A 25840-nucleotide genomic window follows, 5' to 3' on the forward strand; every position below is an offset into this window, starting at 1 on the left:
AGGTGCATCTGCTTCAATGCGTGTAAATTCAGAAATAAATAGCAAAAAAATTCAAATATTTTAAACTTTTGGACACCAAAGATGCCTGAACTTCGCTAGGTGCTTGCAGATTTTGGTGGCGAGATGACATCGCAGGAGCTTGGTACAGAAATAACAAAATCGGATCTTACAAATAACACATTTTAGAGCTCCGATTTTGTTTTTCCTCGATGGGGTTCCTGCCGAAGTCATCTCGGCACAAATTTCAAGTACCTAGATAATTCGGGCATTTTTTTTTTGCGGTTGAAGATAATTCGAGCATTTTATTCTCAAGAAATTTCGTTTCGTTCAATTACTGTTCACCCAGGAGTAGATGAGCTAAATCTCAGCTATGAATTAACGCTTACAATTAGGAATATAAGAAAGTAGCAATATTGAAGTGACATATACATAGAATGAGAGCAAAAGTATAGTTCGTGGCTACTAGATCGTAAGTAAACCTTTTTCAAGATCACGTCATATTTTAAAGTACTTCCATAATCGCTCTTTGATTTAGTAATTATTACTCCTTTTATTTTTTTCACTGTCAAGAGATATAAATTGCAACTGGAACCAATATCCTCTGCTCTGTCTTCATATCGTACCTAAATATAGATCTCCAAAAAATAAGTGACCTAGTAAATGGAACTCATTTTCTTGACCAAAAAAAAATGGAACTGATTCACTTGCTAGGTAAAGCTAAAATTCCACTAGACCGTGCATTCAGATGTGCAACTAGATCAGCAGGCGAGCACCACGAAGTTTCGCAAAAGCATTGCATGGTAACTTTATCTAAAAGGAAACCTTGGGGTAAAGTGGATGCGACAAACCTGAAACTTCAGCTTTGCAAGTGTCAGCAATCTCGTCTGCTGAAGTGTCAGCAAGCTCGTCTGCTTCACACCTGTACATGCATGATCCGAATGCTTGCACACGTGTATGTGAGTGTGTGTCATTCAGCTCATACAAATCCATAACATTGTCTATAGCTTCATCGCCAAGGATTTGTATGAGCTGGTGTCACCACTGATGGTGTGTGATATCACCACTGGATTTGGGCCTTGACAACGTTTCATTATGCGCTGGGAATCATCCAGAGACCAGAGTGTACATCTAAAAGCTTGTGGATCGTGACAGAGTGCTGCCATGTATGGATAACGCAGAGACTCTTCAGAGTGTTTAAACAGACAATCTAGTCAAGTTCTCTAAAAGATGGATCAATAATGGACATGTAAAAAGGAAAGGATCATATCTATAGAACAACTGGTTGGGGGAGTAAATGTACAAACCCAGCACTTGAGCTTAAATCCTCACAGAGACGATTTTAGGTTCCTATTTATTCTTGAGGACCAGCCTTTCCTGGTATGGTTTATCTAGAGGACCAGAGCGGGGAAGCTCTCTCCTCCCCTCCTTCCACCGCCGCAGGGCTAAGCCCAGGGGCCGATGGCGGTGGTGGGGTATCTCCTTCCTGACTTGCGATGAAGGGGTGGGGCGGGACCTCCTCCGGCGAGGAGGCGCGGCCGCGATCTGGATCATGGCGGCGTGGCGGCTTGCTCCAGGCGGCAGCGTGGCCGTCTGGTGGCAGGCCGGTGGCGGTGGCGTGGAGGACTTGGCTGGGCAGATCGGGCCGGGTGCATGCGGCGGTGGCCTCCGGTCATGGCCTGGCCAGGGTGGTCTCCTCGCTGCATGTTGCGAATGCCGAGGCGATGGCAGCCGGTGAGGCCCAGGTCGTCCTCGGCTGCACAGCGCAGAACTGCTCCGGTGGTCTGGCGGCTTCGTTCCCAGTTCCCTTGCGGTACAGGGACGGTGAAGAGCATGCTTGGGATTCATCCTAACGGCTCTTCCGGCATGGCGCGGTGGAGTGGCAGCCCTCCCTCCATGCTAAAGTGGTGGCGCCCTTCCGCAGTGGTCAGACCGTCAGAATATACTGCGGTGGCAGTGCGGCTGTGGATAATCATCAGATTTGGACGGCCAGATCCGGGGCTTTGAAGGTGGTCTTGCAGATGCACAGTTGTCTGTTGGAGTCTCGTGCGGCAGATCCGAGTGAAGATCTTGTCTTCAGCAGCTGGCCGAAGCCGATGATGGCGACGCCATGGCGCCATTTCCTTATTGAAGGCATCATCGAGGTGAAGCTCCCAACTCCTCCCGCTACCTCCGGGGGAAACCCAAGAGCAGTCAATCGGATGACGGCGGCGCCCTTGTGTAGTTCCCTCCTTGGGGGCATCATTCTTGAAGGTGTGCATTGGCTTGAGGGACCAGTGGACGGTTCCAGCGGTGGAGCGGCGTTCCATGTGACGCATTGACGACGTGGTCTTAGCGGCGTGACGCTGCAAGGTCTTGGCGACGAATGTGTGATGATGGACGCGCGTAGGGAGGAGGCGTTGACTGGCGCCATGGGGGCGTCAACGGCAAACCTGGCAAGGTCGATGCGTCAGTACCTGCTCTGAAGATGGATCGGTGGATGACGGCAGCGGCGACCTCTGAGAGTGTGTGGGACCAGTGTGTGCCCCAGACCCGGTATGAGGCTTGGTTGGGACCTCCGGTTTTAGATGTTAGGCTTTGGTGCGAGGTTTGTTTAGTATTTGGCTTGGACAATCGGCACCCTGCATCAAGTGGATAGAAGTAGCGACAGATGATGGCTTCAAACATACTGATGTATTACTTTGTAAGGTCTTTGTGAATAATTAATAAAATGACTGCATGCATCGCCCAGATGCAGAGGCCGGGGTCATCCTCCTTTTAAAAAAAATTATAGAACAACAACTTCTACTTAAAAAGGGGTGAACTTTATCTTTCTAAGGGCAGCCCGGTTCATGTAACTTCTACTTGCGCTGAGGGGTGAACTATATCTTCCTACCAAAGTAAAAAAATCATGCAAGTCTCAGTGATGCAAAATCTGTGGTAAAAAGGCATATTTGTTTAACCAAGGCATCCTCCATATGTTTGTATTTCAGGTTCTTCTCTCCAGATGCGGAGTGCTGGCAAGGCGGTTCATCTCTGCATGCGAAGCACAGCTTTGTTAGATTCGAACAAACAAATACCTGTTCCCGCAGGAAATGTGGCTAAAGGGAGAGAGAGGCTGCCACGAAATGTGGAAAGGAGGAGGGCATCCTAGTCTCAAGGGCACATCTATTATATCAAATAAAAATTAAAAGTGGAGTTTTGAGGCCGCTGCTTTTGCTTCTCTTTGTGCCCTTCACTTTGATCCAAGAGTCAAGAGCCAAAAGTTCTGCCAAACAAATGCTCATTTTGGCACTTCTGACTGTTCACTTGTTTGCCTTCTCGCCTTTTGTGCCATTATAGTTGCCTGAATAGTCGACAGAAATGAAAAAACAAACAGAAAACTTTGTTTTTGCCACGTAGCCAAACCGGAGTCTTCGTTGTGAGGCAAACAAGCTGGGTGATGGACAGTAGAGAAAGGAAGAAACTCCCCAAGGTGCAACATGAGAAATATCCAGGTCAGTGGAAAAACAAACTTCCCAAGAAATACGGTGTTATATGTTGATCATCTAAGGTATATTTGCATTTGTACATTTTGACTATGCAGCTGACCTCATTATATTTTTTTGACGATGTAGTGTACACATCTGTATTTGTAAGTGGCGGCATAAACGAAAGGGAGCAGATCCACATTCTATCCGAAGTTATCGTCAAAGAAAGTTACTCCCTCCGTCCCATAATATAAATCGTTTTTCAAGTTATATTAAGCTAGTCTCATCTAGATAGATTTAGAAAATTGTTTAAGAGTTTCAATAGTGAAGCGTACCTTTCGTGGCAGAGTCAGCAATGAATCTTCTGCAGAAAACAGAGTTCCATCCACCTTTCTCATGCATGCACTTGCCTTGGTCTGCGACAAAAGTTGCAGGAACGCAACTTTCTCAAAAACGTGTTCACAAAGAGTAAATAAGTGAGAACTAGGATGACCACAACTTAGAAAAGGAACTGACCATCATGCCATGTTTCACTCCATTAGACTATTTCATGCATTCCCAGATAGTATCAGTTTAGGTTTAATGATACATAGAGATAGCTGAATTCGATATATGAGAGAGTAATATCGTTAGGAAATATATCTTTATTGAGCATCTGTTTTCAACCCACTTCAAGGCATACAATCATTACACAACACACGCATTCAACACACTTCCAAGAGGCTCGTTGGCCCGCCTGCAGAATGTTCGATCAAGAGTACGCCGCTTATGCAGATCTTCTGGTAAGCTGATCCTTTGAAGTGCTCTCAAATATCTTGTCTGCATTGCCCACCTCAAAACCATCGCGCCTGTGGTGTTCCTTGACCTTCAGAAAGTAAGAAAGCAGTATAATTTCACTAGCAGATTAGGGGGCAACTAAATACTGGCCGAGTAATACTACAGCGTATATATCCTATGCAGGAGAGTGTACTAAGTACTACCATTATACCATTAATAAATACTCTGATGATAGTATTAAGTAACCTACAACCCTCATTAAAAAGGGAGATGGGACATTATTACTAAGTCGGCACAGGGGAACATAAACATTACAGATGCAAAGTCGCAGTGATGCTCATCTTGACGCTTGGAAGTACATTTTCCAAGTATGGATTATGAAGGAAAGAAAACAGACGAGTACGGAATAATCGATACATTCGTGACAAATTGTGCAAACCTCTTCATCTTGCAAATCTCTGAACTGTGGAAGTGGCAGCCGTTCAGCAAATTCAATATAGGAACGTGGAATAGATTCAGTGATTCCATCCGCAAAAGTAAATAATGATGAATCAGCAACAGTTGAGCTTTGCTGGAGGAGACCGTCAGGACTCACTGTTGAATTATACAGGGAAAGAACATGTAAATCAGTTTCTATTGAAACCGTGGTACAATAATTAAGTTACATGTATCCTTCAGCTAATAGCTATTCTAAGAGGTCGCACATAATAGATAGATAGAAAGTATGTCAAATAAATGCAAAGAAACAAGTGATCTTATGTCCATGAAAAGCTATTATTTGAGATCTAGCTAACAGTTCATCCATACATATAACCACAAAAGAAAGACCTAACAGGAAACCAAAAGTACACTCTTCCTAATGCCAATGCTACTAGAAACTGTGGTTAGCTGTAATGCCCTGGAATAAAATGTGATTCAGATTTTCAATACAAGTAGCTAAGGTATGAAATAGGAAGCAATTCGTCAAAATTCAACAAATACGTAGCCATGGACCTCTACCCACTAACTACTGAATAAAATCTGGTTGGTTCAGAAATCAGCAACAGACCTTTCAAAATTCCTCCTTCTGTATTTAACTTGAACCCGTTGTCCTCTACAAATTTGTTGAATTTACTAATACTTCTAATATCTGACTCTAAGCGATGAGTGGAGACTGTGGCATGGTTCAGTGCATAGCCATTAACAAGAGTCCATCCAGCATATTCACTTTCCCTGGTGTCCAAATGGAAAGCATGGAGAGTCAACATGGCTAATGGAACAAAGAAATAAATGTATGAAAAACAGAGTCAGGAAACTACTAAGCAAATGAAAAAAAAGGCAACTCCATTTCTTATGGAAATTGCACAGAATCAGCCATAATACGCAAACAGTTTTGTGGTGACCAACATAAGATTTAGCTCCTGGCCTATTGAAGCAGTCAAGAGTATTTACATGAGTACCTAGATAAAACCTGGAAATCAGAATAAGTGGGCTTCTCCCATGTCAGTTCTCCAAATGTACTTGCAAGAACAGCATATTTATTTCCATTAGCTGATGTTTTGATGTATTTCCGTATAATTTCCTGCAGAGAAAAAGTAACAGATAAAATAAAATACAGTTGTATATATATGAGTAAAAGATGGGAATAAAGCAGCTCTAGTGGCAGCCATATCAGAGCTCAGTAGCCAAATTCCCTGACAGCCGAGGTTAACGTCAGATTTTTCAAACTAAATATCTTAACACTAGTGCCAGTGCATGGAACATTAGAACCTACTCATCTCTGAGTATTTACTCTGACAGAACTACAGAAATAACCTAAGAAGAAATGGTTTTCAGAAAGCATTTTTTCTACGGTGATATGTTTCAGTAGTCTTCTTCAGCCATACAAAAGTGTTATGAGCTATGTCTGAAATTCCTTTAGCCCTACAAGCATATTATGAACGAACAGTTGTCCATACTACTACTAATATCTTAGACAAACAAACTGAAGGAATTAAGTAATCGTCGAGTATCACCTGGCTCGGAGCACTCAGCTCATCTACAAGAAGTTCAGAAATGAATATCCTTGGCAAAGGTCCATATATACCAGCTCTGGTGTATCCATCATTGTTGGGAGGGGAGAACCATAGTGCTCTTAGTTTTTTCGCTGGGAACCGTAGTTCTTCACGAGACTCGTAACCAAAATCAGTAAAAAATTCAGCAAGTGAGTTTATACCATAACCATCAACCTGCAGTTATAACAGACGGGAAATTCTCATAACAATAATCAACATCACACCAATTGTGCATTATGTAACACGGAGCATGTAGAAAGCCAACTAAATTTTAAGCTAGTACTCACCCCAAATGTTCTGAAAGCAAAGTGATCAAAACAAATGTGGTCCCCATCGTAAGAATGGACAAGGTCCAGAATCTTTTCGGCAGTTGGATTCCTGCTCAAATAAACTTTTTGCATGTTTGAGAGAACTGACCGGAAAAATAGATCAGAACCCTGAAGTAGAAGAAAGTCAAGACTATTAGTTTGTTTCCCAGGAAATTTGAGAAGTAATCGATCCACAAAAGATGAAACAACAAGTATAAATCAAGTAACATATAGCCAAAACTATTAGAAAGTATGAAAAACGAAGTGATTGAAAGTTTTCTCCATAGCCGATATATGGTATGGGAAAAATATTTTTAAAATAATTAAATATCAATATTTCTATTGTTTGATCACCCTGACGCATATGAAGAACAAAACATTCTTTCGAAGAGGTTTGAATCAACAGAAAACTGATTTTCTTTCAGTGTTGTGCAAAGGGTTCTTCAGAGAGAAACAAAATCATATGGATTTCAATCCTCCAAAGTTCATGTGAAAGTCGTTGGAATCAAAGAGGCCCTCATGGAAACGTCTCTTCTTACTTCAAAACTTCCATAAACTAATCCTCATTTTCAAGTTAAAAATCAAAGAAGGAACAACTGTTTCAAGGCTGATCCAGAATTATGAACCCAATAAAAAAAACTACATGTGGGGTCCATCCTTGGTGATTATTAAACCCATGGTGTGCCAAAATTTACTTCTACCTTTTGTACAAAGAATTTATAAGTTCTGTCAGCTCCCGTGGGAAGTTTGTGCTGTACAGTTCCATCTGCTATCAATTGGATTCATTTGCTGAAATCTGCCCAACGGTCGCTACAGTTCACAGGTTTATTTGGCCCCGTTGGAAGTCTGCCAAAGTCCTGGATAGCAGAGAAACGGAGACACAAAAATTTGAAGTCACACGCGATGCACGCTCCACATCTCAGGAGTCCTAGCCTCATGGATCGTCAGCTGGAAAAAAGCGCTTCCAAGTTCCAAATAACTCCGAGGACCGAGGGTATTTCTTTTAGTCCACTTGGTTGAAGGTCCCTGTTTAAGGTATAGTTTGTTTCCCTACTTACGACAACGATTTCAGCAGTCGCTGTGCAGTGCAGTAGTAACACAGTTATAGAGCGCTTTGGGTGTCTCCAGGCTTGGATCAGGGCCTCCCCTCCGACGATAACAAGGTACTATCAACATCAACAGGAGTTACAGGACAGGAGCAGAGCAGGACATGCCCATGAAAGGACCATCCCTGACGTTGGCGTAAAACTAAGTTCCACTTTGGGGCGCGTACGTACCTTGGGAAGCGGATCGGAGGCGGGAATGGGTGAGGGCGCGGCGCCGGCGGCCATGGCGACGCTGCGGCGGTGGTGGCGGAGACCGGACGGGGCGAGCGGCACGGCGACCACGGGGGAGCGGCGAGTGCGGAGGAGCGCAACGGCCGCGGGGAATCTCGCGGCGGCGAGGGTCGCGCCGGCCATGAAAGGGTGGGGAGCGAGGCGGAACGGAACGGAACGAAAGTGGACTGGGGCGGGGGTTCACTGCACTGGTACGACAAGTAATAGGCAGCGATCAGCGGAGAGAGAGGTCGACAAGTCTGCGCCGGAAGCGAGGAAGGACAGATGCTGCCGGCAGCTGGCAACTGACGTGGCGAGCAGCAGGAGTTGCGGGTGGGTTTCTCCAAGCCTGTCACGAGGCCTATCCTCCGGTTGGGCGAGGGCCCGCTCGGCTCGTCCGAGGTTTCAAGTGGCCCACTTGAGGGTTTTTTTTTTGGCCCAGGTCATATTTTAAATGCGGATTTCATGAGAATTTGGGCTGGGCCAAGGCCATCAGGAAAGCGCGTTGAAGAAACCGCCCTAAAATGAAGGGCCAACCTCTCACTCTCCTCTCTATCTCTACTACTATTAAATAAGAGAACATATTCAACGCTAAACGCACCCAGCCTAATCTACACATAACATTCCTGATTAATTGGAGCCTCACGATCAAATCGCTTAATTAGATCTAGCCGTCACGATTACACCAACCCACATACGAAGTGCGTTTAGCAGTTTTCCAGGGCGGACGAAAACTCTGCCAACGCCCACGCCCGCACAAAGGAAACATCCCACGTCCAATTTACACGGAGAGTCATATACGGAAACAAATGTGCTAACTTATCGAAAATATATCCAAGGAATCAATCCGCCGTCCAGCTTACATGCGTCGTCGCTGCCCTGCGCAGCCGCCGAGGCACCCGACGACCGCCGCGACGACGAGCTCGCCGAGTCACCCGACGACGGCCGCAATGACGAGCTCTTCCCCAACACAGGTGCAGCCGCCCAGGCGCCATCCCACAGCGGCAACGACGAGCTCTTCGCCGGCACGGGTGCATGCTCTTCTCTGATCTGAAGTTGGTAAGGCTTTTACACGCAGCTGTCGCCAAGACTTCATTAGGCTAAAAGACGCCTCTACTCCGCTCCGTAGATGCATGCTCATTTGTCAACCTGTTCATGTGATCCATCAATTGCTTTCATTGAATTTATGAAAAACAAAAGCAATTCTAGAAGGAAAATGTAGGAACCGGTGACTTATGGCAATGACCATATGCTAACATGATCCTTGATGAGCATTGGACTGACTTCACCTAAATGCCTCATGAAGCTGCATATGGATCATTCAATGCTCAGTTCCAATTCATGTGAACACAAATAAAATCTGCCTGAGATATACAGTACTACAACCTACTACATCCTGATGCATTCTTGCAGGTATATTAGTGCAAAATGAATTCAATTGGTTGCAGAGGCACCATAAGAAAGATTTTTGATGGCAAACAGTGGGATGGAGTTGAACATAAAAGTACACTCTGTCAGCGTTGTGCTAATAGTATTCCTTCCGTTACAATTGTGTGATAACATTCTTGACATTCACAGGGTTCAAGGACTTCGTATAGCCCCGACCAATCCCAACGGGATGCTCACCCCGTTCCAGGATATAAGCAACATTCAATCCTTGGGTGATGAGCATTACACAAGCACACAATTTCAGTTTTTGTAGCTCAACTGATGAATTGTGCCATTGATTGCATACCCTAAAGAAGTAAAAAAGGCAAGAGGGATAGAGAGTGGTATGCACAAAATAAGGATGAGATTAATAAGAGACGCCGTGAGGTTTACAAACAGAAGAAAATTGCCTGGGGCACAAATACAGCTGGTTGTATCACACGGTAATGAAGATGAACTTCATCCTACATGGCCCAGTTATAATGATGTATACTGATCTATTCTTCATCTACTCAGGCCATATCAGATGGAAAGGGAGCGGTATGCACAAAATAGAGAGGAGATATTAAAGAGATAATGACAAGCCCATGAGCAAAATAAGCATATTGAGCAGATGGTCCTTGGGGATATGAGGGATCTGCTGCAATCCATGTTAAAGGATATTAAACTCTATGGATTTCCAGATCTGGTTGACGCAGATGGTTCTTCTGACGTTGATGCTAGAGAGGTAATAGAGGAGAGACAGGTCAAAGCGGACCAAGAACATCTAGATCTATTCAGTTGTTTGAACAATGAGCAACTAGCTTCTTTCAATGACATAATGGATCATGTGACAAACCCAAAAATCCAGATATTCTTTGTTGACGGTCCAGGAGGCACTGGGAAGACGTGCCTGTACAAGGCATTGTTTGCAAAGGTCCGTTCGATGGGCCTAATAGCGATCGCAACTGCTACATCCGGTATAGCGTCTGACATTGTGATTGCTTATACCGACGATGAAGAACCTATTAACAAGCTTATCAAAGATGTCTTCCCATCCCTGCACACCAATGCTAGGTCGAGAGAGTACATGAGCAGCACACGTGCAATTCTCTCGACCAAAAACGAGCATGTGGATGACCTGAATGACAAGATGATCTCCAAGTTTCCAGGCGAAGAAAAGGTGTACCATAGCTTTGGCTATATCGATGATGACTTCCAGAATAATTACACGATTGACTTCCTGAACTCGATCACACCAAATGGGTTGCCCCCGCATGTCTTGAGAGTAAAAATCAACTGCCCGGCCATTTTGCTACGGAACCTCGACCCTCATAATGGTCTATGTAATGGAACACGGCTTATGATCAGGGCCTTCCAGGATAATGCAATTGATGCAGAGATTGTTGGTGGCCAGCATGCTGGAAAGAGGATGTTCATACCTAGGATCCCTATGTTCATCCCTTATATTTCTTGAGAAAAAAGGTATAAACTTTCTTTGTACAAAATGGTAAAGGAAAGAAGACACAAAATCGAAGAAACGTTCCAACAAGCTGAACTCGATATTTCTGTATAAAGAGCAGTCTCGAGACAGATGGGTATACCTCTTTCGATTCAAACTTGTTGCTCCCATCCCCTTTCGGCACCTCCTTCTCCCTCAGGGTATCTGAACCATTAAGGGTCGCATCATCAACACAGGCACCAACAGAGAGGATGAAAAGGAAAATCATAGGCTTGGAAGAAAGCTTACTCTTTTTTTACCGAACGATTAACAGCCTCCTGCGAGTTGGCGAGCAGGGACCTACAGTGTCCCGAGTAGCAGCACAACACGCGGAGGTCTTCGTGGTCATCCTAATCAAGATGGAAATCAAGACGGGGGCGGAGTGCAGAGCATCCAGATCGAGGGGAGAACAAGAGTTGGAATTGGACCTTGATGGCGTCCCGAGCAGGAGGGAGGGAAGTTCGTGGCACGGCGGGTGCATCAGTACGAGGGAAGGGCCCGGCGTCGCCGGCGAGCATGCCGAGCTCGAGCACCCCGACATCGCCAGGAGGAGGCAGGCCCCGGCGTCACTGGATAGGAAGAAGGGGCGGGGCAAAGGAGGGGCCTGCGCGGCCACGGCGAGTGCGTCAGCACGAGGGAGGGCCCCGGCGTCGCCGGCGAGCATGCCGAGCTCGAGCACCCAGGCGTCGCCAGGAGGAGGCAGGTCCCGGCGTCACCGGATAAGAAGAAGAGGCGGGGCAGAGGAGGGGCCTGTGCGGCTGCCGGCGGTGCTGGCGAAGGGGAGGGGCGGGGCAGAGCAGGGGGCTGCGCATCCGCCGGCGTTGCTGACGAAGGAGGGAGGGGGGGCTACCACCAGATAGCTCCGGCCATGGATGGAGATCGCGTTGTGGATGAGGGAGCCAGGGAAGAATGGGGAAGAGAGAAGTGTGAGGGGCGGTGGAAGGTTGACTGATTCTTTTTTTCACTTGTAAGTGCATCTAGTGCCACCCCTAGTTGGTTTTGGAGTATTGACGACAAACCTAGTTGAGGGACTAATGTGTTTGTGAGAATTGTAGGATAACACAGGTAGAAGTCCCTCATTGATTCGATTTTCCTACCAGAGATGACCCCTAAAAATGTATGAAGACATTGAAGTCAGAGGTGGTATGTGAAGACATTCACATTGAAGACTATGATAAGAGAAGACATCGCATGAAGACTATGGAGTGCGAAGACTTAGCAATTTCGTAGTTCTTTTTCTTCCCTGCTATGGTGTCGTGACGACATTCTGTTCAAGCGCAACTTCCAGTTTGCCCAGAACTCAGCAAAGCAGAACAAGAAGACATTGGGACTAGACTTCAACCCTGGCCCTTCTTCTCCAAGGGTTGACGGCACACGTGATGCAGAACCCAATGTCGTCGGTCCTTTCTACAACCTTGAAGGTCTCATCACCCATATCGTGGTTTAAGGGACAGCCGTGAATGAGCCTGCAGATGACGCTGAATCAGATGAAGTGCCTGCAGCACCGAAGCCAAAGAAGCTGAAGCAGCCAAAAGCTTCAAAGCCGGCCTCTGCACCAAAAATCTCACGGGCGAAGCCACTGGCAACTGCACCTCCTGAAGACAGTGTGCAGTCTGAAGATTTGTCACGCATCTCCAAGCCCCAGAAGGTCAAGATGCCTCTTCCACACACCGGCCAAGAGCTAACAGCTGCGGCCATTCTGCGCAATGATGCCATTGATCTGTCAAGTGATGAAGATCTTGCAGATGACGCTCTTGAGCAACTCATCAAGAGCAAAGAAGAAGCAGAAATCTTCAATAATCTGCCTCTCTTTGACGTGGCAATCATCCATAACTTCATTGATGAATGGTTTGACATGCCCAACATCAGCTTCGACGATCTGCAACTTCCCATTGGCCTCAGTGTTGCCTTCCATGGCGCCATTGCTTCAGAGTTAGCTATCGCTCAGCGCATTGTTGAACTGAAGCAGAAGATTGACTTTGAGAAATCTCAGTTCAAGAAGCATATGGCCAAGCTCTGCGTGCAAGAGGTGAAGAACTTCAAGATTATGCTGCACGAGCTCAAGGAAGACTTTCTCAAGAAACATGCAGAAGCTCAGGGTTCTCGTGAGCGCATGAAGGTTCTGGCTGACAGGTGTGTGAAAGCCTACAATGAGGCTGAGAAGCGCAAGACCCTTGGGCGACCTGGCATCGATCCCAGGATGGCTGCAAAGAAGAAGAAGAAACCCGCTACGGCTGAACCCGACGCACCAAGGCAAGAAGCAGATCCCATTATCTTCCTAACTAGCATGACTGGCCCGAAGCCAAAGGCCAGGTCAACCGCTTCAGAGCTAAAGAAGACAAGGACTGTTGAGGCTGAAGCCAGGAAGAGGAAACATCCTGAAGCCTCTCCTACTGCCCCCTCCAAGAAGAAGAGGAAGACCAAGAAATAACGGGCTGCTCACACAGAGCCCTTGATTGTTGAACCCATTTCCATGGTTCACCCTGAAGCTGAACCACAAGAAAGTCAACTGACTGTCCATGAGCCTGCTTTTACAGAGGCTCATGAAGCTGAAGACTTTCCAGCAGATGATCCCATCGCTGCTGAAGACATTGGTCACCATGCCCATGTTGAAAATGATGCAGTCCTTCCTCAGCTCGAGCACCAACATGTATCATCGCCTGTGCTAACGCACAGTGAACTCATCAGCATTGGTCGTCCACTGACGCCAATTGCTCAGGATGCTTCATGGGCTGATCGCCCACAAGAGGAAGAAGACTTTGAGGCCCAGCCAACACCAACTCCATAGGCATCGCTCGCGTTGCGCAGGCTTCGCAAAGGTCCAAGGCCTCCAGTCTCTCTGCCTGAAGCTAAAACTGCTGAAGACATTCCGGCTGCATCAGCCGATGAAGAAGAAGCCCCACAAGCTGCTACTCCCCTGTCCCACCAAGAAGCTGTTCTCGAGGAGAACGTGATTCTGACCGACCCTCCAGCTCGTCAAGTGGAGGTTGAAAATCTTGAGGCTGCCACCACCAACACCACTGAAGCCACTGACGCTGTCATGGCTGAAGCTAATATGGAGCCCTCACCAACAAAAGCACCAGAAGTCAGCGAAGCCACTGATCCCGTTGCTTCTGTTCCTGCGCCTGCTGCCGGTCCTCAATTCGACTATCATGTTGAGCACAGGCCTCAGGTACAGAAGCCAATCCCAAGATTGCCCAGGTTCCCAGGTCCTGCATCAGCACCTGGATCCTTCAATATCAATGGCTTCAGAGCAGACAACACATTCTTCAATAGCTCCAGGAACCCCTACTCAAGGGAAAGAATATCATCTGATCGGTTCTGGAGCTATCCGCAGCGAAGCTATTACTCCTGCATTCTTTACAATCAAGGTCGCATCTTCCCACACAAGCATCTTGACATTGAAGCAATAGCTGGTCTGCCCTGTCTGGAAGAATCTCTGGATTGCTTCAAAGAGGTTGAATTGCTGCCGTTCGTCACTGACCAAGAGCATTGGAATGAAGAGTTGCTGCTCCAATTCTATGCCACACTTCACATCCGCGGGTATAACAGAGATCTGAAGACTTGGGTCCTGGAGTGGATGACAGGAAACATTCATCACGAAGCCAAAGCCTTTGACATCATTGAGCTCACTGGTCTACCCATTCCCGGCGATCTCTACGAATCTGGCTGTCAACTTCACAGTGAAGCTGTGGAGAGCATCTTTCAAAAGCCTGAACCTAACATGAGTCAGATGCTAAGTATGATGAAGCCATTACCCCAAGATGCTGCATATCCCAAAGAGTTCTTTGTTGAAGACCTAGAATATCTGCCAAGGACTATTTATCACATTATAAGGCGAACTCTCTGGCCCATCAAAAGGCACTGTCCACATGCCAAGCTGGAAGGTGCAATGAAGACTTTGGTCTTCTATATTCTTCATGGAAAATGCTTCAATGCACAAGACTTCTTCATTCGCCAACTTGCTGCATCAGGCTCTGATCTGTTTGGCTTGAAGTTTTACGCCCCATGGGTAATGCGACTGATCAAACTTCACTCCGCTATCTCATATCAGCTATCTGCTCGCAATCATCGGATCTTTTTGCCTGAGGTGGATATGTCTATTGAAGCCATCTATCCTGAGCCTGCCAAGGAACCTCTAAGTCTTCAGAATGCAAAGCATCAAAGTTTTTTTTTCAGAACATTGAAGGAGTTGAAGCAGTAACTCGTGTGTATCCTTTGGCTGGCACTACACGTGCACTTCATCCTGCTCTCACTGAAGCCACTGATAGCACCATTGCCCAACGACCCAAGAAGTGCACTCGTGTTCTCAATGACCGAGAGCTTCTTGTGGCTCTTCATCAGAAACAGGATAGGCATCATGACTGGCTGAAGCGTCAGATGCAAAGCCTTTTGGTGGATGTTAATCGCATTCGAAATCTTGCCACCAAGAATGCCTTTGTTTCCCATGAAACCTCTCGATGCACATGGAAAGGGCTGATGCTGATGTGCTCTGAAGATGATCTTCAAGAGGATGGCTTCTCTGAGCGCTTCAAGTTTGACTCCACACCTCCTCGAAGGGCAGTGCTGCGACGAACTCCCTCTCTTGAAGACTCTGAGTTCTCTTCCTCTGCTGCAACTGTAAATGCTAGAGTGATCGAGGATGACGACGATGCTACTTCACCGCCGCCTCCTTCAGCACGCTTCGACACTGCTCCAAGCTCTTCTGCACCGCCGAACACCACCAACGACCCTACTGCTTCACCTACTCTTCATGGGAACGAGTAGAGGCTCTATGTCTTCAAACCTTTTTGGTCCTTACTGACAAAAGGGGGAGAAGCATATGAGTTTAATAGTCTTCAAGCGGGTCCATATGGAAGGGTGCTTCATATTTTGCTTCGTGTTTACAACTCTCGTTTTCATACATTTGGTTTTTTTAGTTGTAACACTTAAACTCGATGGTCGTCTGCTACCTATTTGCCATTTTGTGATGCGATGATAAATTTCGCATGTGCGACGATAAATTCTGCACTTAGATCATTTTGCAGACGTCCATTTTCCATTATGCATGTCATTATCTTCACATACCTTCACATGCATAGTGGATTGCCATCATAAGTTGAAGAGGATCTCCACAAGCACAACCTGCCATGTGCATTTGCATTCCAAAACAAACTACTTATATGCACATCTTCAGGGGGAGCCCTTGCAACTTATGAAGACAATTCCTTATCCTTTACAATTTCACATATTATATTCCCCGTTGAAAACTTCAACTAGTTTGTCATCAATCACCAAAAAGGGGGAGATTGTAAGTGCATCTAGTGCCACCCCTAGTTGGTTTTGGAGTATTGACGACAAACCTAGTTGAGGGACTAATGTGTTGTGAGAATTGCATGATAACACAGGTAGAAGTCCCTCATTGATTCGGTTTTCCTACCAGAGATGACCCCTAAAAATGTATGAAGACATTAATATCAAAGGTGGTATATGAAGATATTCACATTGAAGACTATGACAAGAGAAGACATCGCATGAAGCCTATGGAGCTCGAAGACTTAGATCTTTCGTAGTTCTTTTTCTTCTTCTTTGTTGAGTCATAGGAACCACCGTACTATTAAGTGGGGTCCAAGAGAACCATTCAGAATGACTGAAGTGATGCTTAACCAAAACCTATGTCTTCGAGTGAAGACTATGAGAGCGAATCTTGTCCAGAGTCGGACAAGTTAGCTTTGCTTGTAGCCCAAGTAAAGTTGCCGTGTGAGTTTGAAATCTGACCGTTGGAACACGTGTCAGTTCCTTAGTGACCCAGGGTCATTTCGGACAAATCAGGTCGGGTTGCCTAGTGGCTATAAATAGCCCACCCCCTACAACCAAAAATGGTTGGCTGCTTAGAGTTAGTATACGGCTTTTGTCGTTTGAGAGCAACCCACCTTGAAGCTTTTGAGAGAGAATTCCTTGCGAGGATAAAGCCCTAACCACCCAGAGCCAAAGAGAATTAGGCATCACTTAAGTCTTCTTGTCTGTGTGATCTGAAGACTTATTACACTTGAGGACTGTGAATCCTCCAGCCGGTTAGGCGTCGCGTTCTGAGCATCCAAGAGACATTGTGGATTGCCGGTGAACGAAGTCTGTGAAGGTTTGGAAGTCTACCTTGAAGACTTACCAGAGTGATTGGGCGAGGTCTGTGTGACCTTAGCTCAAGGGGAATACGGTGAGGACTGGGTGTCCTGAGCTGCGTGTTCAGGACTGGGTGTCCGGAACTGTGTGTCCTCAGATTTAAATACCTAGCCGCCCTAACCAGGCGTACAGTTGTCACAGCAACTGGAACTGGTCCAACACATCATTGTCTTCAACGAGTCACTGGTTTCATCCTTCCCTTCCCTTTACGTACTGTTACTCCTTGTGAAGTCATTGTATGATTGCACTATCTTTTATCTTCACTGAGTGACTATGTGTTCTGTTTGGCTTCATAATATCTTCCTACCTGATCCTTACTACATTGCTACTACTAGTCATTGTGCTTTCACTCTATTGAATACTTGACTATGGCTTGCCTAGTGTAGTCTACCTTCGCTGCAGGGTAATAGGTTTATTTCTATCGTTTGTCTTCATAACTTTCATGTTTTGAAGACTTTCATAAAAATCGCCTATTCACCCCCCTCTAGTCGATATAACGCACTTTCAATTGGTATCAGAGCAAGGTGCTCCCTTGTTCTGTGTGATTCGGTTTAACCACCTAGAGTTTTAGCTATGTCGACTGCAGGGATAATTAAAGTCTCTGCTGCGTGCCCCGTCTTCGATGGAACTGAATATCCCTACTGGAAGAATAAGATGCGCATGCATCTTGAAGCCATTGACGTCGACCTATGGTATGTCGTCAAGAACGGCGTTCCCAAGGCTGGAGAAGGTGTCACTGCTGCTGATGTCAAGAAGTTTGTTCAACTGGACTCTACTGCCAAGAATATCATCTGTGGTCATCTGACCAAAGGACAGTATGGCCATGTGAGTGCTTTGGAAACATCTAAGTGGGTCTGGGACTGGCTCTCCAAGGTCAACGAAGGCGTCTCAACCCAGAGAGATCAGAGAATGAGTGTCCTTCGCAACCTCTTCAACCGCTTCAAGCGAAATGACAATGAGAATGTCCAGCTCACGTTTGATCGACTCACTGACATCACAAATGAGCTTCAAGCCCTCGGCGCTACTGAGATCACCAAGCATGAAGTCGTCAAGACACTACTGAGATCACTTGATAGTCCGTTTGACACCCTAGCCCTGATGATTCAAGAACGACCTGATTTCAAGACACTCGATCCGTCCGACATACTTGAGAGGCTCAACACACATGAGTTTCAGCTTTCTGAGAAAAGAGATATCTACGGTCCAAACTATGGGCGAACTCGTGCCTTGAAGGCAAAAGCTGTCTCCTCATCTGAAGAAGAATCTGACAGCAGTTCTGATGATCCTGAAGACATTGGAAAGGAACTTGTTATGCTTGTGAAGAAGTTCCAAAAATTCACCAAGAAGAAAGGCTTCAGAAAGTCTTCACGATCAAGCTCAAGGAATGATGAAGTTTCTGCTCATGACTACAAGAAGAAAACATGCCACAAGTGCAAGAAAACTGGCCACTTCATCTCTGAGTGTCCGCAGTGGGACAATGAGAATAGAAAGAAGAAGAAGAGCAAGGAATATGACTCTGACGACAAGAAGAAGAAGAAATACTCAAAGTCTTCTTCCAAGTCTTCCTCAAAGTCTTCATCACACAAGAAGAGCTCATCTAGCAAGGCACGTGCGTTTGTTGGCAAGGAAATGGATTCAGAGGAGGAGTCCGCTTCTGAGGAGGCGGAGGTGGAGTCTGAGGAGGAGTCCGATTCTGGCGTTGCAAGTCTGGCTACAGCATACGTTGCCAAGTCCATCTTCAACACTGAAGACAATGACTTCACCACTGACACCGATGCAAATGACAAGGACTACTCTGCTCCTACCTACTGCTTCATGGCACGCGGTGCCAAGGTAAACACACGCACTACTCACTATCAAACATCTAGTGACGATGATCTGATTGTGGTTCAAGACCCAGCTACAAAACACTTGCTAAAATTGCAACTGAACAACAGAAAGCCATGGAACATATTCAAAAACTGTTAGACAAAAGCGATGATCTGTTGGGCGCTGAAATGACTCGATCTGAATCCTTAATTAAAGACATAAAAAATCTTCACGTTAAGTATGAGGAACTTGAAAGTCGTCATGAAACGCTCTCAACAACTCATGAAAAGCTTTCTATGATTATCTTCAAAGGAAGCAAGATCTTGAGAAATTGAGAGCGGCTCATGAAGATCTTCAAAAGGAAAATGAGTCACTTCGCGCCGAACAGATCAGTTCCGCTCAGGAAGGATTTGAACCACCATGTCTTAAATGCATTGAGCGTGATAATGCTACTTCTGTTGCTGAATGTTCTACTGCCGCTACTATTGCAATATCTTTAACTGTTGATGTGGTAACTAACCCCTCTGCTGAGGATACCACTGCTATTGCTGATGAGAATGCTAGGTTGAAGACATTGCTTGAAACAGGGATGTACAAAAGCCTTAAAGGGCATCAGACACTATGTGATGTCCTCAAAAGGCAGATTCTGAACCGAAACCCGAGGAAAGAGGGTGTTGGGTTCGTAAGGAAAATGAATGTTGATGGCTCTTACTGGAAACCTGAGCAGTACCCCAAAACCACATGGGTTGCTGCAAAAGAACCTTCAGCAGATCCATCCAATCTATCTGGCTTCACTTGTGCTAACCCCATTGTCATTGATGAATCCTTTGATGCAAACTATAAACTGTTTAAGAATTAGAATGGTGAAGTGTTTGCCAAGTACATTGGTACTAACTACAGGAATGGACCGCCTATGAAGAAGATCTGGGTGCCCAAAAGGTGTTTGGAAAATCTTCCGGTGAATGTCGTCATGACACCACAGATGAAGAAGACTAACCCCATACCACAGGCTTCATACGGCCCAAAGGCTTCATACAGACAGAGGACTCACCTGAGTCGCACTAACCCAACTGTTTTACGGGGAAACCATACTCAGTCCTATGAATATGAGCGTGGTTCATCAAAACGCCATGTTCATAAGACCAAGAACTATTCTGCGTATTCTTATGAGTACTATTGTCCGCCTGCAAGACTTTTTGCTAGGGCTCCAAAGCCAAAGTTCTCAGACGCTGCACTTAGACTTATTGCTTCTAAGCCACCCTTGAAGATGTGGGTGGCTAAGAAAGCTTAACTCTCTTTTGCAGGGAAAGGTCTCCAGCAGAAAACCAAAATCGTCTGACGCTATTGCTGGGGACCTTAAACATCTTGTAGGGCGCAAGATCAAATGCCCGAATGGTCTTACTATGTACTTCATTCCTGAATCGCTTGGTACTCTCCCTATCAGTCCTAATCTGGATCTAAGCTTTCATAACCCACTGGTTCGTCAAATGTTTTTTGCTTCACAATTCTCTTCGTGAAGCATATCCCCCTAACTGCACTATAGGGTACGACACCAGCGTCTTCAGAATGGATTATTGATAGTGGGTGTACCAACCACATGACTGGCAAAAGAAGCCTTCTTATGGACTCAACCTTACGTCCATCCGACAACAGTCACATCACATTTGCTGACACTGGTAAAAGTAAGGTATTGGGTCTAGGTAGAGTTGCAATCTCAAAGGATCAACACATGGATAAAGTCATGCTTGTTGAATCCCTTGGCTTCAACTTAATATTTGTCTCAATGCTTTGCGATTTAAACATGATCGTAATATTTGGAAAATATCGCTGCCTTGTACTAATGGAATCTGACAAGTCTCTAGTGTTTGAAGGGTATCGGAAAGATGATTTGTACGTGGTAGATTTTTCGGCAGGACCACAGCTTGCCGTATGTCTTCTAGCAAAGGCTTCAGAATGCTGGCTCTGGCATCGGAGGCTAGGGCATGCTGGCATGAGGAACCTCCACACCCTTGCAAAGAAGAAGCATGTCATAGGCATCGAGGGCGTCAAGTTCAAGAAAGATCACTTATGCGGTGCCTGTGAAGCAGGGAAGATGACGAGGGCCAAACATCCCTCGAAGACAATCATGACAACCACTCGACCCTTCGAACTGCTCCACATGGATCTTTTCGGTCCCACTCATTACTCAACTCTTACTACTACTGCTTGCCTCTATGACTTTGTTATTGTTGATGATTATTCTAGATATACTTGGGTGCACATAATCCTCTACAAGACTGAAGTGCAGGATGTCTTCAGACGCTTCGCCAATCGAGCAATGAACAACTATGGCGCCAAGATAAAGCACATCAGAAGTGACAATGGCACTGAATTCAAGAACACTGGCCTTGATACATATCTTGATACCTTGGGCATCACACATGAATTCTCAGCTCCGTACACGCCACAGCAGAATGGCGTAGTCAAACGCAAGAACAGAACACTCATTGAGATGGCCAGAACGATGCTAGATGAATACAAGACTCCAAAAAAATTCTGGCCTGAAGCCATTGATACTGCATGCCATACAATCAATCGTGTTTATCTTCACAAGATTCTGAACAAGACATCTTATGAGCTCCTTACTGGCAAGAAGCCAAATGTCAGTTACTTCAGAATATTTGGTGCCAGGTGCTGGATCAAGGACCACATCACACTTCAAAATTTGCACCAAAAGCACATGAGGGTTTTATACTTGGATATGGAAAGGATTCGCACTCCTAAAGAGTCTTCAATCTCTTTCATTATAAAGTGGTTGAAACAGTCGATGTGCGGTTTGATGAGACTAACGGTTCACAAAGAGAACACCTGCCAAATGTGCTAGATGAAGTTCCATCTAGCGAATCAATCAAGCTGATGGGAACTGGAGAAATCATGCCCTCTGAAGCTCAACCTGAAGAGGAACTCATCATCTCTGCACCTGATCAACCTAAAGACAATGCTCAGCCTGAAGACAATCCCTCTAACAACGACAATGATCAGCAAGAGCAAAATCTTCGTCCTGTACATCCTCGCGTTGCCAGTGAAGTGCAGATTGAGAGAATAATTGATAGCATCAATGCACCCGGTCCGCTCACTCGGTCAAGGGCAACTCAGCTAGCAAATTTTTGTGGGCACTTCGCATTCGTCTCAATAACGGAACCCAAGAAAGTTGAAGAAGCCTTCAAGAAATCTGAATGGATTCAAGCTATGCAAGAAGAGCTTCAACAGTTTGAGCTGAATAATGTATGGGAACTGGTTAAGCGTCCTGATCCTCGGAAGCACAACATAATAGGCACCAAATGGATATACCGCAACAAGCAAGATGAGCATGGTCAAGTTGTCAGAAACAAAGCTCGTCTCGTTGCTCAAGGATATACTCAAGTGGAAGGCATTGACTTCGATGAAACATTTGCTCCTGTGGCTAGACTTGAAGCCATACGCATACTGCTGGCCTATGCAAATCATCATAACATACTTCTATATCAAATGGATGTGAAGAGCGCCTTTCTTAATGGAAAGATTGAAGAAGAAGTGTATGTTGCACAACCGCCTGGCTTTGAAGATCCAAAACATCCTGACATGGTATACAAGCTCAACATGGCACTGTATGGCCTCAAACAAGCCCCTCGGGCCTGGTATGACACACTCAAATACTTCCTGAAGAGCAAAGGCTTCATACCTGGTTCCCTCGACCCCACTCTCTTCATGAATACATATGATGGTGAACTGTTTGTGTGCCAAATATGTGGATGACATTATCTTCGGTTGCACCAATCAGAAGTACAGTGAAGAGTTTGGATATATGATGCAAGAGCAATATCAGATGTCCATGATGGGAGAGCTGAAGTTCTTCCTCGGTCTCCAAATACGACAGCAACGCAATGGCATCTTCATATCTCAAGAGAAGTATCTCAAAGATTGCCTGAAGAAGTTTGGTATGCAAGACTGCAAAGGCTTCACGACTCCAATGTCAGCCAAGCATCATCTGGGTCCTGACGACAATGGTAAAGAGTTCGATCAAAAGGTATACCGCTCCATGATTGGTTCTTTGCTTTATCTATGTGCATCTAGGCCAGATATTATGCTTAGTGTTTGCATGTGTGCTCGATTTCAAGCGACACCAAAGGAGTCGCATCACTTAGCTGTGAAGCGAATCCTTCGATATTTGGCTCACACCCCAACTCTAGGATTATGGTATCCAAAGGGCTCAGAGTTTGATCTGGTTGGATTCTCGGATGCTGATTATGCTGGTGACAAAGTGGATCGCAAGTCTACATCAGGCACATGTCACTTTCTGGGACGATCACTTGTATGTTGGTCTTCAAAGAAGCAGAACTGTGTATCTCTCTCCACTGCTGAATCTGAATACATTGCTGCTGGATCTTGCTGCGCTCAGCTTCTATGGATGAAGCAAACACTCAAGGACTATGGCATTCATCTGAAGCAAGTGCCACTCTACTGCGACAACGAAAGCGCCATCAAGATTGCCAACAACCCAGTTCAGCACTCGAAGACAAAGCACATTGAAATTCGTCATCACTTTCTCAGAGATCATGTTGTGAAGGAAGATATTGATATCATACACATCAACACTGAAGAGCAATTGGCAGATATCTTCACCAAGCCCTTGGATGAGAAGAGATTTTGCAAGTTACGGTGTGAGCTAAATATCTTGGAATCCTCAAATGTCCTGTGATCAGGCACACATCCTAACACTTATGCATATTGATGACTTAGATGTGCAACACACGAAGTAAAGTATATCTTCAATCAATGAAGACTTACATTCTAAGTGTGAATACACTAATGTGGAATTTGACTTCGGAGTGCCACGATAATTGTGCGCCGTGTCTGGGTCTAATACTTTCTATACGGTGGGTAACGCCACCACCAAATGTTCTGATTGAAGTGTTTCACTCATGGTGTTACATTTGCTATGTCTTCACATTTGGTATTGGCTTCAATCTCAACATATCTTCATGATTATCTTCACTATGTTGATTATATAGATATATATATACTAGTGTTCTGTCCTCTACAGCATTCACTTATAGCTATGTCTTCTTGTTGAATCTTTTGAACTAAGTGAATGTGATCGGACCCTAACCTCTCTATGCTTTCTATCTCAAACTCTATCTCTCCAAATCATACGCATTCTAATAAAACTGTCGAATGTCTTCTCTGCGTCCTTGTCAGCAGAAGATACAGAGACAAACATTAAGTCCGTTTTCAATGCTCATTTCTTCACCTGAAACCCGGAGAAGTGGGAACGACCACCTGACAATCCAGGCGTGCGTGGGACGTGGAACAACCCCCGATATGCTGCATGACGGCCACGTACCCCTCAGATGTGAATCGCCAGGGGCACCTATGTAATAACGCAGTGCCGCCCCTGTACCTATAAATAACGCCTCACCACAGTCATTATCTCTTCTTCCACTCTCGCACGAACCCTAGCGCCACCGCTAGCCCTCGACGGCGCCGGCGATGAAGTGCTTCGCTGCCGCAACCTCTCCGACGCCGTCTTCATGCTGACCGCGGACATCGTCCTCTCTGCCGTCGCCGTAGGTGTCCTCCGTCGCCAAGTTAGGGCACGGAAGATCGAACTGCTCGGCCTCCTCTTCCACTCCGTCTAGCAGTTCTTCGTGTGGTAAATAAAAATTCCTTTTTATGGCCCCTTTGATCCTATAGCTTTATCACTTTCTACCACAAGCAGTTTCTATTCACACAAGTTGTATCTCTTTCATACTGCATCTCATAACATGCCTACTAGATTCACTTATGCTTCACAAAGTAGTTAGATTCCTCACTTGTACTGATCCGTGGATTCGTACAAATCTGGAACCAACTCCTTATCTATGAGTGAATGTCTTCACACGATGAGGTCAATGTCTTCTAAACTGATTTATCTTCAAAATCTTCTGAGAATGCATATGACCTCTTCCCCTTCCCTCGCACCTTAATGCTGTCACAGGTACATGTCCGTGGGAGAATCCCTTGGTTCTCATAGTCTGCATTCATTTGCAGAATTCTTACAGCATCACATAAATTCTCCCGAAGCCAGTTCCTGTTTGTCCAGCAAGCGAAAACCCTTGAAGCCTCTGAATGTATTGAAGCCTTTCAGATTAAGGTTCATGGCTTCGGAAAAATCAGTAAGGAAGGGTGGCAGAAAGCGTCGAGGAGAAACATCAAGAGATCTGCCCGATGACCTCTCAGAGCTGTACAAGACAGATCCTGAAGAGGATTACAATCAGTGCAAGACGCGAAATCCAATGGATTCGACGCTATTGGGCAAAACAGTGGTTCGAGTACAGATTTGTGACCAAGGAATATGCTGAAAAGAATGCCATCAAGCGACCATGGGGAGACATACTCTACAAAAATCTTCAACCCAGGACCAGAGATGAAGCCATTGAACAAGGCTTCTATCCCTGCATGGTCCGTGGGCCACAGCCTGCGGATGCTAACCCATCGTCCCTGCTATGGTGTCGTGACGACATTCTGTTCAAGCGCAACTTCCAGTTTGCCCAGAACTCAGCAAAGCAGAACAAGAAGACATTGGGACTAGACTTCAACCCTGGCCCTTCTGCTCCAAGGGCTGACGGCACACGTGATGCATAACCCAATGTCGTCGGTCCTTTCTACAACCTTGAAGGTCTCATCACCCATATCGTGGTTCAAGGGACAACCGTGAATGAGCCTGCAGATGACGCTGAATCAGATGAAGCGCCTGCAGCGCCGAAGCCAAAGAAGCTGAAGCAGTCAAAAGCTTCAAAGCCGGCCTCTGCACCAAAAATCTCACGGGCGAAGCCACTGGCAACTGCACCTCCTGAAGACAATGTGCAGTCTGAAGATTTGTCACGCATCTCCAATCCCCAGAAGGTCAAGATGCCTCTGCCACACACCGGCCAAGAGCTAACAGCTGCGGCCATTCTGCGCAATGATGCCATTGATCTGTCAAGTGATGAAGATCTTGCAGATGACGCTCTTGAGCAACTCATCAAGAGCAAAGAAGAAGCAGAAATCTTCAATAATCTGCCTCTCTTTGACGTGGCAATCATCC

At 45.7% G+C, this 25840-nt stretch overlaps 1 protein-coding gene across 1 annotated transcript; it reads right to left on the reverse strand.

Annotated features, from left to right (window-relative positions):
• Positions 1–4072: 4072 nt before the first annotated feature.
• LOC125508496 (2-oxoadipate dioxygenase/decarboxylase, chloroplastic/amyloplastic-like) lies at positions 4073–8112 on the reverse strand. Its single transcript, XM_048673228.2, has 7 exons — positions 7842–8112; positions 6544–6693; positions 6218–6430; positions 5663–5784; positions 5272–5435; positions 4663–4817; positions 4073–4311 (listed from the first exon to the last, which is right to left on the reverse strand). The coding sequence occupies exons 1-7, from the start codon at positions 8022–8024 to the stop codon at positions 4213–4215; spliced, it is 1086 nt and encodes a 361-aa protein (XP_048529185.1). The 5' UTR covers positions 8025–8112; the 3' UTR covers positions 4073–4212.
• Between the last annotated feature and the right edge of the window lie 17728 nt (positions 8113–25840).

Source organism: Triticum urartu, chromosome 1A, assembly GCF_056163025.1.
Source record: "Triticum urartu cultivar PI428250 chromosome 1A, HENAU_Tu73, whole genome shotgun sequence".
NCBI lineage: Eukaryota > Viridiplantae > Streptophyta > Magnoliopsida > Poales > Poaceae > Triticum > Triticum urartu.